Genomic DNA, 16,823 nt, shown 5'->3' on the forward strand with positions numbered 1-16,823 from the left:
TTAAAGTAACCTACCCATCACTACATATTTAGCAAAACTGTTGACAACAACAACTCACATCAATAAGGTTTTTGCCCATTTAGAGTGTTTTAGACTATTACCCAACATAAAACAAACACCATACGACTAGCTTGAACAAAGGGCTATCTAACTCTGTCTGGCTGCTCCACTACATTAAGGTTAGGATCAAGGTTTTATTTTGAAAATTCTGACCAGAAGTTCTACTTTTCACTCTGTGTGGCTTGACGCTGTGATGGATGGGGAAGGGGAAGAGGTGGAGTTAAAGAGGACACCGACTTCATCCAAGTCTCGCTGCACTTTGTGCTGAGGAAGCTTGCATGGGATGTCTTGATATTTTGACTTGACTATATTTAACTGTGTTTGTATTGTTGCATTTCTTCTTGGATATCAATGACCGATTGCCAAATGGGTAAGTCCTATTTTTCCCTCTTTCTCGTTCTGTGTTCTACTTGTCAGCTCTCTGATTTAAAAGGATAGTGAATTATAAATTATGTATCTCCAGGAACTCGTGAAATTCAGGAATATGGCATTTGATTTTGTTTGTGGTTTGAGAAATCTGTATAAAGTTGAGGAGTCAGAGGGCAATATTGTATGACATTATCACATGTGTTTTGCCATTTACCAGCCTCAGCTGTCTTTGTAATGTATTCTTGCATATGATGAGGTCATTATCTAACCTATCATCCTTGTTGGTTTATGTATATATTTGTTATATTGCCCTACGTAATGGTGACCATAATACCAACTCCTCTACCTGGGCTCCACATCAAGTAAACAAAAAACTAGACAATATTCATCCTGCTATGGTGCTAAGAACACGCAATTCCTCAGGTTATATGATATCCTCCTCTCTATGAATCAACTGCAAATCAAACAAACAAACAATAAAATACAAATCAATAGCCCATGTCATATTTATTTTTTGGGAGTGTCTTTCTATCAACACATCATAGGCTATTGGTTTAAGAAGTGGCTGCCACACTGCTCTTGAGGTACTGCTCTACTCTAATGTCTTGCCATACAGAGTGGTACAAAGTCGAGCTTTTGAGGTCTGAAATAGGGAAGAGACGGTCATATGCAAAACATACTCTTTTTGATAAGAATCATAAGATTGCACATCACTGACGACAGTATGCTCAGAAAAAAAAACAAAAAACAGAAGTTGCCATCATTGGTTAGACATCTAAACAATCCTTAGTTACTTTTGGCCAAAGACATTTTGAGAATAAGACCAAAATCCAAACTAACAGCCAAGTTTGATAATTTGTGCCCCTCGGGTTTCGGAGGCATGTTGCTCAAGAAGCGTAAAGGAAGGGTGGGGAACTGGAAGTCCTGTGGTCAGATCTCTAACACTCATACACAGTAGTGAACTCTACAGGAAGCTACAGTATGGTTGTTGACTTTAAGTTAACTGTATTACTGTATATTCTACTGGGGAAGACATTTGTTGTCATGGGGAATCGAACCTGGGACCCTCCACTTACATGCCGGTCTATCTGCAAGGAAGCACTGCAGAGCATGGTTTATATGTATATCCATTCAGATCACTGTAACCACTGTATTCAAGTCAGACTTTATTTATATTCATTCATATTCAGTACATTACATTTACATTTTAGGCATTTAGTGGACATTTGTGTCCAGACTGACTGACAATGAGTGAGCAGGTAGGGGTCAACGGAAAAGAAAATCACCTTAAAACATGTTAAAAAAGAGCTATTGGTGGCATAACTTGCATTTCTTTGCCCATTTTGTTGTTTGGTGGTGTATTTTTCTCATTCCAGGTATTCCTGTGAATACCTGGCCAAACGTATGTGACAAGATATTTTCAGTGCAGCTACAATGGAGTTTGATGGCAGAATTTTTTGTCCACTATCTAAAGCATCAACATTTAATCTTCTGTCAGTCCCTCAGAATCAAAGAGCGAGGGCTTCTTTCTAGAGCCGCCAGTTTGCACAAAGTTCAACAATCATACAGGGAGAAATCCATCGTAGAAGAGACCAATTTGTCCACCCACAGAAGCCTCAATAGACCAGAATGCAATGCAGCTACTAAACATGTTGCCTTTTGAGCAAGGGGCACGACTCTCGCTGTTTTCCCCTTGCTGTTACTATGCTCTACCTATCACCAGGGGCGGACTTCGTGATTTGGGGGCCCTCGGCAAACGCAAGCATGGGAACCCCTGAATCCCAACCCTCACCCTTTATAATCCGTCCTTTCTATACATTACAAGGGTTGTGCACTTTTGTATTTCTCTTGCAGTAACTGGTGCAGCGACTAGAAAAATTAGTCAAGTAGTAATATCACAATAGAAGTTAAGTGGAATGGTCCACTATAGCCTGACTGAGGGGCGTGGCCAGCCCAGGACTCTATAGACTGAAATAATTACCTGTAACAAAAAGAGGGGTGTTTTTCACAAACTAAATTTCTTTTAAATTGATGAAAAATATATTCATATTAATTCTAGTCTTGTCTTTTGTGGGGCAATCCTAATGGTAAGACCACCCCTGGTTATCACTATCACTGTCGCTCTCTCCACCCACACAAACTGAAGTTCAGGCACATTCACTTGGGGCTTGTTGAAAGGCATCCTGGGAAACGTGGGACATGACTAACTGATGTAAAAGTAGACAAGGTGGGTTGAGGGGAAAGTTGATTCACTTCAACACCTCCTGTCAACTCCTGCCATGCATTCAGCGTCACAGATGGGTGACATCTAACAGTAGCTGTGTTCACATGGAGCCTTTCATTCCACTAACAATCAGAACCGGCCCGTTCCCAATGAAATTTCATTCCGTTTGAGCGGGGTGGTTTCACTCTTTCATAATCCGGTCGATGGATAAAATTTTGTCATGTAAACGCTCATTCCGATCACTTCCTTTGGTAGGAGTATCTATACGCTACTCTTTCCGCGCACGCTCACCCAGTTGACCTAAGTGACGTCAATGACGTTTACTTTTCTCCCGGAGAATTTGAATGGCTGCGCTTGTTATTAACAGCGGGCAGCTTGGGCTTGATGTAGGCGGCGTAACCGTGACATTTTCAAGTGGACCCAATCGTTGTGGGTGCAAAACAAAACATCTTTTTCTGACACTTCTGATAAAGCTGTTGCTTCATCAGAAAGAACAGTAAAGCAATTGGTGATGGGTGCCCAACGCAGGTCCATCTTTTAAAAACGTAAAATATGGCTCATGTAACCGCAGCTACTGTAAGAGGATCTGAAGATGGATTTTTGTGTCTTGCTCAAGAATATATGGCTGCATAACCTGTTGCAGGGATAAGGACAGAGAGGACTGATGCTTAAATGGAAGCATGTATGCACTAGTGAATAAAAGTGAATAAAAAACAATAAATATTATGTTATGAAATCCTCCTCCTTTTCTTTCAGTGCACTGTAAGCCAAGACATTTATGAACCAGAACTTTAACTGCTGTATCCTGTATTTCAGGATTAACAGCAGTGAAGTTGAACAGCAATAGCACCAGATAGTCACAGTCTAGTTTAGCATAGTGTCTAAAACAATGAAGATGGTTAAATGAAAGCCTTCTCACAGTATGACTGCATAGGATATTTATAATCCATATTTCCCTTCTGTATCTGTGAGCTTCTATGAGGTAGGAGAGGAGAGAGATGGTGGTGGAGGCCGACAGACTTTTAATAGGCCTCCACACAGTGTGCATGTGTGTGTGTGTGTGTGTGTGTGTGTGTGTGTGTGTGTGTGTGTGTGTGTGTGTGTGTGTACATGTGTGTGTTTTGTGGTGAGTATAATCTTTCATGAGAAAACCAGTCCAGCTGCTGCCTTTTCCAGTGAAACTTCCTTCCTTCTGCTGCGGTTAATGATATAATCATCAATTCATTTGAGTATTACTGACCTAAACTTTCAGTGATTGCAAAAAAAACCATCCCAAAATATTTTACAGCCTCAAAAGCCATGTCAAACCCATGTTTAGCTGTCATGTACTGTCAGCCCTTGTAAATAAAAGTCAAAGAATAATCTCATAGTGGAAAAAATAAAAGCTTAAATCCAGTAAATATAGTAAATATGGTAAATCACTGTATGGACAAAGCTGGTTGTGGAGTGTCAGTGTTTCAAAAGAAGGCACCATACTGAAAGCACAGATTTCATATTTTAATCATTTTAATTTCTACCCTTTGGTTTTCCAGGTGCAATACTTTCAAATGAAAAGAAACAGCATTATTGAAACTTCACCATCCCATCCTAACTCAAATTACAGAGCTATAGTGTATTTTACGCAATTGCTGACAATCAGTGGAAACACTGGATGATTATACCATCAAAATACATACTGTTGACTGGAAATCCTTATGTTGAGAATGTACTTAATTTTAGGTGGAAATCTTTTTTTCAAACTGGATGACTGAAATCTCTATGGACCTGTGTGACCTATTTCTTTTGTTTCCTTTTGTTTTCTCCACAGTGTCCTCAGACTTCACAGCAGATGAGCGGTTGGAGATTGAGACCATCAAGATGTACAAGAAAGACCTTCTGGACGATATCCAGGTGAATTCCCACATGCTGGTTCAGACACCCAAATATACAAGTGTTCATGTGCATCTACACATACGCACATTCAGTTGAGCATCCTTTTGCATAAATCCATGTCTCTTTTTTTTCCATCGCTAAAACATCTCTTAATCCTTTCTCTTCTCCTTCCTCTACCTTTCCATTTGTGACTGACGTTTATTTTAGTTGATTTATATCTATTTATTGGGAAAAGTGAGTTGTCCTAATGTTTTGTGCACTCAGTATAGATCACACGGATATTAAAGACATAACCAAAATGTTGTTTTTTTCTATCCTATCCAGAAGCTAAAGATGGAGATAGACAACGTCATGGCGGGTATAATGAGCTTTGAGTCTGCAGAAGAAAAGTGAGTTTCAAAATGCAAAAACCTCACACTATTTAACACGTTTTCTATACGTTTTCTATATTTCACATTGGCTCTCCAACAATTTTCACCCGCTCTGTCTATTGCTAGTTTGTTGTACATTATTTTAATGTTTTCTGTGGTGGTAGGGTTGGATTGTTTACAACAATTGAATATTTTCATTCCAAAATAAGATGTCCACCATTTGAACATAAACAGATGCCAACTTTTACAAAATACTATGCTGCCGTGAAAATGAAGCACAACATACAACATAGGTTTTGAAGGTCATGAGTCATCTTAAGATCAATTGACTGATGATTTCAGGTATCAAAATCTTTTCAAAATAGATATATAGCGTTTTTCGAATCAGACCCTTCATTAATAACAAGGATGAATTTCTCCCATGTTTCTTTTATTGCAGCAAGACCATAGAGAAGGGCAAGCAGTTCTCTAGTGGGAAGAAGAAATTCAACATGGATCCCAAAAAGGTGAGCGCGGAGGTGTGTGTGTGTGTGTGTGTGTGTGTGTGTGGACCTGGTCGGTATTTAGTGTCTTGCTCAAGGACGCTTCAGCAGGTGAACAAAAGGCCAGCTTAGCAGCTGTCGTAACCCCATGAATGATGCCTGCGTCACTCATGGGGTTACGACATGAATGATGAGGCATCCCTTGGGCCAATCAGCAACAACGTCATTTTAAAACACCAACACCCTGCCAAAGCACATCATCCCTCCATATTTTGCTAAAATCAGACAGTTGTGGCCTTTCAAAGTATTTATTTTTTTAAGTTTAATCTCAGTGGCCTCGTTGGACCAATCACTGTAATTTTTTAAACGCTGGAACAAAGATGCTCCCCCACTTCAAGTTTCATCAGAATCAGGCAGTGTCTGAGATTTCACCTGTTTGCATTTTTTATTTTACCGCTTGGGGCAGGGTCCTAAATTACCTACCGGCAAGCAAACTTTCTAAGACATTAAGATATGAATCCCTCGGTTATATACAGTCTTTAGTCTTTGAAGGTTCTCAACTTTGTCCCTGCTGGCCACCGTACACACTCTCTGACCGTGAACAAATCAAATCAAAGCATGACAATGGCTCTGTATCAAACAGCCTGTTAATTTGCTCTAAATTGGCTCTTTTTTTATTATTATTCAGGTAATTTCTTAGTTTACCAGTGCTTGGCAGGTGAGTCAAAAACTCAACTTCGGACACTGTGTGGAGGATAAAAATGAGTCACATACTGTATTTTAGCTATACAATCTTCATCTACATACAATCTGGGATTTAGAGAGTCAGCTATTCTCCCAATATTTGAAAGCCTTTTACACCTCACTTCGTCTCTCTTGAGAACCTTCAGCCTCTGTTTGTTCATAGATCCTCATTACTAAGTAACAGTTTCTTGTTGTTGTGTAGACTTCCTTTCTGACTCAACCACAGTGTAATTCTTGTGGGTCGGTATACTGACAGTGACATAGGCCCACAGCTCAGTTCCGGCTGTGGTTTTGGTAGCAGGTCAAGCTCGTTACAGCTTGTCAAGAGAATTGTTTGCAAATAAATAATAAAATTAAAGCGTTAACATTTTTTCTTACCCACTAACCTCTGCTCGGCACATTAGCTGGCTGGAGATTTTGGCCCTCATTTCTTACCTCAGAGTGAAGAGCTGCATCTACATTTTATGTTTTTGGCATTTAATTTACACTCACAGAGTGACTTATAATGACTGCAAGAGTAGAATAACCTTACATTTGTACATTACCAACATTACAAGCAACCAATAGTGAGAAGTGCAAGGGTTTGTGCCGTGACAAAATTCCTGTGACCCAAGAAAGAGAAGAGTGGAGTGGTAGGAAAAGAAATAAAGTGTAAGAGCGAAGGAAAGAAGTACAGTATACGGGAACTATTTTTACATAGCAAATATACATTTACGTAAATATACATGGTGTCACATCTGGTGCACCACGGTTTCTTTCTGCGTTCTATGTGGTTGATGTTGTCTGTTTATATGTTTCCGTTCAGTAGTTTGGGTTCTGAGTTTGAATAGAAACACAACACCGCTGTCAAGAAAAAACACGTAACTGCAACTTTGGTGTTGGCCTTCCTCTCGCTTGAACTGAAAGTCTGTGTGGCCATTTGTGTGTTGAGAGAGTCTCATGGCCCTCGCTCGGGCCCTTGAAAAAAAAAAACGCACTTGCATAATTTCAAAAATACTTCGCTGTCATTTGGAAAATAAGAATTCTTTCCTTCGTTCCTGCTCAGTGGTTGCTGCAATTGTAGATCATACCTTTAATAGGAAAAGGTTTTTTTCCCACACCAAATATGCGGTATTATATACATTCCTGTCTAAGCAGTTGCGATGGAGAGAAAGAGGAAGAGAAATTGGTTTTAAGGAATTGGGATTACAGAAGCTGTGAGCTCACCGACAAAACCGCAGCATGAGGAGTCTGCGCTTGCTAGAAACATGGAAATGAGATCATTATGAAACTAACATAAAACTTCCAATGTCAAGGACAAAGCATGCCTAACCACAGCATTTGGTGTTTGTGTGTGTGTGTGTGTATGTGCGTGTGTGTGTGTGCGTGTGTGTGTGTGTGTGCGAGACACGTGAAGTGCTGCTCACATATTAACTGAAAGTATATGCAGAAATCTTCTATTTTTATAAGCAGAAAATGTGGAACTACTTACTGTATACTTCCAATAAATGATGTACTTGGTGTGTGTGTGTGTGTGTGTGTGTGTGTGTGTGTGTGTGTGTGTGTGTGTGTGTGTGTGTGTGTGTGTGTGTGTGTGTGTGTGTGTGTGTAGGGTATCAATTACCTGGTGGACAATAAGCTGCTGGAGGGAAGAGCCCAGCCCATCGCTGAGTTCCTCTATAAGGAGGAGGGACTCAACAAGACCGCCATTGGAGAATTCCTTGGAGAGAGGTGAGGAAGAGGAGGAGGAAGAGGAAGAGGAACAGGGGTTGGACAGACAGGAGGATGAGGATGGAGGCAGAGGAGGTGGAGAGGGGTAGAATTGGAGGGCAAATCAATTGGGCCTGAGGGGTGGGAGAGGAAGAGGGGGAGGAAAAGGAGAGCGGGAAGGAAGAAGAGGAGGATGTGGGTGAATGGAGAGGAGGAGGAGTAAAAATTGTGGTGGGTGACAAGAAGGGGGAGAGAAAGGAAAGAGGCAGAAGGAAGAAAGAAAAAGAAGAAAATGAATGATTGAAGGAAGAGGAGAAACAAGAAAAGGAATGAGAGAGGGAAGGTGCAGGGTGAAGATCGGGCAGAAGGGGAGAGAGATTGAGAGAGTGCAGAAGAAGAGGGTGAGGAAGACAGGAAGAGAGGATGATGGAAGCGAGGAAAACAGCCAGGGGCAGAGGAGGGGGACGAAAGAGGAGAATCATGGAGGGGAAAAATGTGGAGAGGAGAAGGAAGAGAACTGAGGAAGAGAAGAAGTCAGAAAATGAGGAGGAATAAAGAGAAAGAGTAGGAGAAGGAGGCCTGGTTCCAGACTCCTGAATCTCGTCCATGCCCAGACGATCAGATTTTATCAAGCGATTCAGAGAGTCTGGTGTTGCTCTAATCAACAGAAACAAAGGAGCCAATCAGCACCTTTGTGGGCGGGACTAAAGTTTGAACCTTAAAGTTTGTTGAAATCACCCCCTTAGCCAACATATTGTCTTTGCAAAGACGATATTTTTGTCAAAAACAACCGACATTCTTGGTGAAGTTAGTAAATACACCCAGCATCAGTGTGACTGAAATAACATCAGAGCGGCTGGATATGTCAGTCACTAGTGATTGGTTCAGATACGTCAGTCACTAGTGATTGGTTCAGATACGTCAGTCACTAGTGATTGGTTCGGGGAAAATCAACCCCCCACACACAGAAAACAGCTAACGAGGAGGAATAATGGAGTGGGAACAAAATGGCCCTTCAGTCTGAATATCAGGCTAAGTAGGAGGAGGAGAGAGGGATTGTGAAGACACAGGTCCCAACAGATAAAGTGTCTACTGCACCATGCCTCTGGTTTCATGTGTCTTCTCCCCACCTCCGCCCCCCCCAGAGAGGAGCTCCACCTCCAGACCCTGAAGGCCTTTGTGGAGCTCCACGAGTTCTCCGACCTCAACCTGGTCCAGGCGCTCAGGTCAGCTCCTGTCATCTCCACTTTCCCCCTCTCATCCACCCTAATTTACAGAGGTGGGGACTCGAGTCACATGACTTGGACTCGAGTCACAATTTTAATTGCTTGAGACTTGACTTGACTTGGGTTCTGGTGACTTGGGACTTGACTTTGACTTGTGCTTTGATGACTTGAAAAGGTTTCTAAAGTCTTGACAAAAGATCTTGTGTTTGTGTAAATGACTTGGATTGAAAGTGATGAGATTTGTTCCAGCAGACTGAATTTAAATTCTGTTTTCTGAATTTGTATGGAATGATTGAATTTATTGAAGTTGAAACTGATTATAGAAATCAAACTCATGATGCTCTTACCAAGTTTTAATCCTATTAAAACCATATTGCATTGAAAATTCCTAGATATTTAGTTTTCTTCAAGATATTAAACTGATACTGGACTCTTGATTTGTTCTGACTTGACTTGCTGTTTTACATTTAGACTTGAGACTTGACATTAATGACATGGACTTGGCTTGGACTTGACTTTGTAATCTACTTTTAAATTTAGGACTTGACTTGAGACTTGCACCTCAAGACTTGAGACTGACTTGGGACTCAAGCAAAGTTGACTTGGTCACACCTCTGCTAATTTCTCATAATCATCATCATCATCACTCCCACCAACATTCACATTTACATGCTTTTAGCTCTTGTTAATAAATTCTTAATTTAAAGGCAATTATGTATCCCAGAGTTGGGTGGGTCTTAAAGAACTGCCAATCCTAAAATAATTTAATTACTCTGGGTTTCAATGGAGAGTTTTAGTGTCCCATAATGGTCTAAATGCTGTTTCACAGGCTTTTATACCCCGCTAAGAATAGAATCCTGGGGGAAACACTTTATATGTGCAATTTTTTGGACATTAAAATTTAAATATTGCCACAAAAATATTGGTATTGACCTTCAAAAACCCATATCAGTTTAACCCTAGCATACAGTATAATCATGTTTGTGTGTGTGTGTGTGTGTGTGTGTGTGTGTATCAGTGTTAGCATTAGCACAGTCAGTATAGACAAGACAAAGAACACACACAGTGGCTGAAATCCAGAATGACTAATAAAATGTGCGTCAGGATCATCACTTGGAAAATAGGGATCTGCTGGCAGGAACACACACTCACACTCTTCCAAAGATGTGTCTCTGTCCATGTGCTGTGGCTGTTGAGGAGGTGTATCCACACTGCACAGCACAGGCATCACTAAACGTGTGAGTTCAGCTCTGGTCTTGACATTCTGCTGGCTCTGTGCCGTGACAGACAGTTCCTGTGGAGTTTCCGTCTGCCGGGTGAAGCCCAGAAGATTGACCGCATGATGGAGGCCTTCGCCACACGCTACTGTGACTGCAACGCTCACGTCTTCCAGTCAACAGGTGGGCTTCAATTAGTATACATGTGTCAGCTTCCTGTCTGTCTGTGTGTGTGTGTGTGTGTGTGTGTGTGGGTGGGGGGGGGTGACTGACCACAGCACCTTTGCTCTTCTGTCTCTCTGTTTCTCTTTCTTTCTTTGCCTTTCTCTTTCTTTCTCTGTGTCCCTCTTCTGATTTCACAGTTTTTTTTTTTTTTACCTCACTGTGTTTGTGTGAACTACATTACACTATCATTACTTAGCATCTATATCAGTGAATGCTTCCTCTTACTGTGAGTGTGTAAGTAAGTAGGTAACTTTATATAGCACCTTTCGAGGGCAGAGACGTCACAAAGTGCTTCACAGAGGAAATAGAGCATAAACATACATACAGATATAAAACACAATAAAAACAGACAAAAAAACACAATAAAAACAAAAGTAAATAGAAAATTACACAAAGGCAAGTCTAACAAATGGGTCTTGAGCTGCTTTTTAAAGGTGTCCACAGATCTTAAGTGTGTGTGTGTGTGTGTGTGTGTGTGTGTGTCTCCCTGTAACACTAGACACATGCTACATCCTGTCCTTTGCCATCATCATGCTGAACACCAGCCTCCACAACCCCAACGTGAAGGACAAGACCAGTCTGGAGCGTTTCATCTCCATGAACAGAGGCATCAACAATGGAGGGGATCTACCCAATGAGCTGCTCACGGTGAGAACCGCCGGCCAATCACAGCATCCGCATCAGACGTCAGGAAGTAATAACTCCTGAATGCTAATAGAGCTGAAACAGGACCAAGGATTGAACCTTTTGTTATGTGCAAGAACTCTGATTGAACATCACCCACTTTCACACACTGACAGTGTTACAAATGTAATCAATTACTCTTTACTTATTACTCATTTAAAAAGTAATAGCTTTACTTTACTAATTACTCAACAGGAGCAGTGATTAGTTACATTACTCATTACATTACTCTACGTTTCATTGGCAGTAGAGGCTCCTTGTTTTTCCCTGAGTTTCACATTGCTGTGCTGCATATTAGATGCTTTGATAAATTGGATGTTGTGTTTTTCGCTGTGTGTGTGTGTGTGTGTGTGTGTGCATTTTTCTGCCACACAAAGTTTACAATATATACGCGAACACAATAATGTTCTTTGCACCCTTGACTGAGATCAATTCAAAGTAATGGGAAAACTTCCAGCTGCTGAAAGTCTGCGTCTCTCCCCCACCCTCCATCTTTTGTTTTGCTTTTTTAGCTAATAGTGTGCTGCATGTCTTTAAGATACAGATGTCGAAAACACCAAACAGGGATTTAAAAAAAAAAAAAAAAAAAACTCTTTCAAACTTTCAAAAAAATTCGTAGGAGAGAAAAGGTTGAAGTGAGGTTCAGGTTGAAGTAATGCAGTAACAGAGTGTTACTGGGATTAGTAACTGTAATGTAATTACTGAATTTGAAATTATAATCCATTACACAAAACATTACCGCCCAACACTGCACACTGATATCTGCACACTGATATCTGTCAGACAGGTAATTCTGAAACCACTACAGGAAGCTGATATGTGATAATGTGTGTCGAGAGTGTCAAAAGCCATAGAAAGGTCAACAAAAACAGCAGCATAGTTTTGTCCAAAGCAGACGCAATGTTGTGTAAGACTAAGGTAGTGGCAGGACAGTTTTGAAATAGGGTGATAGTTGTTAGGATCGCTCTTTCCTCTACTTTATGCAGAGGTAAAACATGAGCAGCTTTCCAGACTTTGGATATTTGACCTGCCGTGTTTTTCCCTGAAAAGCATTCATCCACTAATCTACGGAGAGTGATTTTTTTTTTTTACCATTTCACCTCCTTCCTACTCAGAAACTGTACGAGAGCATACGCAACGAGCCTTTCAAAATCCCAGAGGATGATGGGAATGACCTGACTCACACCTTCTTCAACCCGGACAGAGAAGGCTGGCTCCTCAAACTTGGTAAAACACCTCTCTTAATGTATCTTTACTTATTATGAATAATTTGGGCCTACTACATATAGGGAGAAGTGAAAAAAAAAAAAAAAAAACAGCAAGGAAGGAAGTAACAAGAAAATGACTCAGTAGCAGGATACACACTCATACATTTCCTTGCACATTTTAGGGTTGGAGCTTAACAAAATCGAATTAAACTGAAATAACCTTAGTGATGTTAGACCTGTCAGTTTTTACATGTTTGCCTGTCTCCGCTGTCAGCAGATAACTTTTACAATAACTCTAAGGGCTTTAAGAGACAGGTAGCTCGTTTCTTTTTCTTTTTGCTTCATTAATCATCATTTTGTATTTCAGGAGGAAGAGTGAAGACATGGAAGAGGCGATGGTTTATCCTGACAGACAACTGCCTCTACTACTTTGAGTTCACCACTGTAAGGCTTCACCTTGACATCCGTCTGAACCTCTGCTCCATCCTTGCTAATACTAATCCTACCAATCTTTTCCTCAATTTCTATTTTTTTCCCCTTCAATTTCAATTCTGATCCACACTCCTTTTCCACAAGTGGGGTGACACAGCCCAAAATAACAGACTTGATTGGCAGTATAGCGATATATGACAGTATTTAGTTTTTCCAATACAAATGATTCTTTATGAAAGGCGTATGATCAACTCTTGGAAAGGTTTACATTACATTCAGATGGTTTAGTCTTCATACTGTGCTTTGAAAGTAGGTAAAAATGTGGTAAAGCTCTGAAATGCATGTCCGAAAGTACATAAGCTACCGCCTTAAAATACAGTATATCACTATCGATATATTGGTCAATATATCTTATGGTAATCCGTGAGTTCCTCAATTTTTTTGGCAACATCCTTGTTGCTCAGCGCTCATTGCTGTGGAGTTTTTGCACTGCACTTCCCACAGATCACCTGTCAGTGTGGGCGGAGCTTGGATTTTCTGTTGATGCAGTTTGAGTTTCTCTTTTCTTTGTCTGTTCAGTCATGGTGGCTATCACTGCTCACGCTAACTACCCAGTTCTTCTTCTTCTTCTTCTGTTTATTCCAAACAAACCGTTGTTGCTGCTGCCGAAAATGTAGAATGCTTCATCACTTCCTGTGCGCCAGAGGGTTTTCCCCAGGAAAGAGACACCAGGCAGGCAGCGGGTGTTTAGAGCCACACATTTAAAAGCTTTCATGAACTGGGTATAGATCGAATCACTATTCTGTCCCATCAGTCGGCAGAGAGTAAAACATGCATTTATGTATATGAAAATGCCATGGATTATTACTTTAAGTGATTCTCAGTCTCTTAAGCCTCCCATCTTCTGACCACAGCTATTCCATCTTTACTCTGTTCTTCCTTCTTGTCCTCCTCATCCATCCCCTGACTCACTCCATCTCTCTATCTGTCTGTCTATGTCTCTCTTTCTGTCTCTCTGTCTCTCTCTCTCTCTCTCTGTCTGTCTGTCTAAAGGATAAAGAGCCCAGAGGCATCATCCCTCTAGAGAACCTGTGTGTCAGAGAGGTGCCCTATCCTCGCAAACCTGTAAGATACTCTCATCTTATGTTTTGTATTATAATGTATTATAATTCTGTTTATTTTGTAGTTGTTTATGTTACTCAGTTGTGTCAGTCAGTTGTCTGATTGATTGATAATGTTTTCTTTCAAATATTTTAGCACAGATATGTTTGAATAGCTTTTTATGTTTATTTTAATTGAATATGGAATGGTAGATAGATAGATAGATAGATTGATTCATACATACTATATCTTGGTTGTTTGGTTGATTGAATGATAATCGAGTGATGGATTGGTAGATGTATGGATGTATATATGTATGAATAGAGGGTTAGATCTATAGATTAATGATTGATGAATAAGATTACTCTTAAATAATTAGAATTTAATCAAAAGATGAAAACTTGGTGAAAAGCTGAAAAGTTACAAATTAATCAATAACTACCTTTACATCCAAACTAAGACTAGAATTTAATCAGTAATTTTCTTCATATTAAATTAGAACGATGCCAGTGATTTGTTGCTTTAGACTGATCATGCTGCATACTCTCTGCTGGGCTCGTCTAGTACTGTCTGGAGTTGTACAACCCCAACAGCCGAGGGCAGAAGATCAAGGCCTGTAAAACAGAGACAGACGGCCGAGTGGTGGAGGGGAAACACCAGTCCTACACCATCTGTGCCGCCAGTGCCGAGGAGAGAGACTCCTGGATCGAGGCTATCAGGTCTGAGCATGCACATACACACACACACACACGTTTGTATCACTATACTTGTGAGGACACTCATAGGCTACATTCATCCCCTAACCCTAACCCTCTACACTTCATGCCTAACCTTCAACCCCTGATCTAAAAATCTAAATCCAAATCCTAATATTAAATTTAACTCTAAATCCTTCTAAACTAGCATCTTGAAGAAGTAAGCACCTGCAAAATGACCTCACTTTGGAGGATTTTCTACCTTTCTATCCCTGTGAGGGCATTTGGTCCCCATAAGTACTGAAATACAAGAACACACACACACACAAACACACACACACACCCATACCACTATCTCTGTAACAACCTCTCAACCTATCATGACAATCTCCTTCACCTCAAACAGAGCGAGTATCACCAAGGATCCGTTCTACGACTTGGTCTCAGTCCGTAAGAAGAAGGTGATAAACCAAGCCCCGCAGGACTGAGCTGCCTGGCGCCCCCTATGGAAGCATTATGGTACTGCACCCCAGTGGGGGTCCACCCCCCTTTAGACTGTAGCAAATACAGTGCAAGTCGACTCAACGGGCTTGGACACTGGAGGCTAGACAGTGACAAGTTCACAGAGGTCGTTTGGGATAAAAGAAGGACTTCTCTTTCCACTTCTCATTTTTTGGGACTAAACTAAGAGTGTCAAAGGTGAAAAAAGTTGGCTAATTTCTGTTATTCTCACTGTCAACGACTAGCCAGACATTGTTTGTCGGCAAAATGGCGGAAGTGGGAGATTAAGAAATGTCTGTCACATACACGTTTTGGACCGAGCACGTGTGTGGATATTTTTCTGCTTCAGTTCACAGTACTGAAAGGTGGCTGTGTACTGCATGTACTTCTCTCTTTTGCCGTGAAAAGACTATTGCTTTTTGGTTGAAGACTGTTCACAGTATTTACTTTATATGAATATGGGTGTCAAGGAGACAAATCAAGCATGTGACATCCCATCAGTTCTGTGTGTGCTATTAAAAGAGAGATGCACAGTCTCCCGGCTTCCTCTTAGCTCTCACATGTTACAAAAGTAGACATTCTCGTGTCACACTGTTTGAAACAGCTCTACTTCTGTCCAGCTGGTCATTTCAAGTCTCATTCCAAAATGAGATATCCACCATTTGAAAGAAGTGTTGCCTGTTCTTACAAAATGATTTCTGGGTAAAGCACATTACCGTTAAAGTTAGTGTCAAGGTGTCATCTCAAGATGAAATACTTACATTTGTAAATATAGAATTGTGCTCCGAACTGTTGCAACATTTTTGCAAAATGAATATACAGTGAGTTAACTCTTCATTTGTTCAATATGTTTTAAAGTTTGTAGTGTTCTGTAGAGTGATCCAGAGTTTATATTTCACTTAGCTTTTAAGTACAATGTACAGTGCAATATGCAATAGGTTTGCTTCATTTTAACTGAAATGTGTAACTACTGTATCAAAGAAATCCTTTACCTGTAACATATGTGTTTGTAACTACTGTATCTGTTCTGTTTTGATGAAGATATTTAATAAAAAGTGTTTAGGTGCATGTTGACATGTAAAACTACATCCTGTTTTTGGTGTAAGGAGAATACTGTCACCTGTGTTTCCGGCTGAACGCACTGAAACCACATCACGCCTTATTTCCTCATATTCAATGTGTGTGTGTGTGTGTGTGTGTGTGTGTGTGTGTGTGTGTGTGTGTGTGTGGCAGTCCCTCAGTTTGTAACCTCAGTAGTGGTTAGTTAGTAGTTGCAGTTTTACTAAAAAGATACTGACAGAATCTGTATTCCCTCTGTGGTTTATTGTGCCATGGCATGTAGGTTAGAAACACTAGGTCAGCAATTCCACTTTCTTTGATCATTTCTTTTTCAACACGCTTTGAATTAACTCTTGCTTGCTTAACTCTTGACTTGCTGTATACAATGACTTCATCACCACATGGAAGACACATATGGCCTAGAGTTACAGCCATGGATTAAGCCTAATACAGTATTAGAGAAACATGGTGTTTTCAGTGGAGATTTTTATTGGGTAAAATTGATCTAAGCTTGTATCTGGATTTTGCAAGTATCTGTTGTCTTTTTTTTTTTTTTTTACTATTTGTAGAACTTGTGACCTTCTCATTTATGGTTATCTAAATAGGGAGAAACAACATACAGACACATTTTCCCTTGATTTAGACAGCAATGAAAATAAGGTTA

At 40.4% G+C, this 16,823-nt stretch overlaps 1 protein-coding gene across 1 annotated transcript; it reads left to right on the forward strand.

The window, feature by feature from the left end:
• Window positions 1–326: 326 nt before the first annotated feature.
• On the forward strand, window positions 327–16,153 carry LOC139657281 (cytohesin-4-like). Its single transcript, XM_071535059.1, has 13 exons — window positions 327–430; window positions 4,461–4,543; window positions 4,850–4,914; window positions 5,336–5,402; window positions 7,714–7,832; window positions 8,957–9,037; window positions 10,325–10,437; window positions 10,979–11,127; window positions 12,279–12,390; window positions 12,739–12,815; window positions 13,857–13,928; window positions 14,469–14,623; window positions 15,006–16,153. The coding sequence occupies exons 1-13, from the start codon at window positions 412–414 to the stop codon at window positions 15,085–15,087; spliced, it is 1,194 nt and encodes a 397-aa protein (XP_071391160.1). The 5' UTR covers window positions 327–411; the 3' UTR covers window positions 15,088–16,153.
• The last annotated feature ends 670 nt before the right edge of the window (window positions 16,154–16,823 follow it).

The sequence above is a fragment of the Centroberyx affinis genome, unplaced genomic scaffold, assembly GCF_046629955.1.
Source record: "Centroberyx affinis isolate AG114_WGS23_722 - 3 ecotype Tasmania unplaced genomic scaffold, CSIRO-AGI_Caff_v1 ptg002651l_1, whole genome shotgun sequence".
NCBI classification, from domain to species: Eukaryota; Metazoa; Chordata; class Actinopteri; order Beryciformes; family Berycidae; genus Centroberyx; species Centroberyx affinis.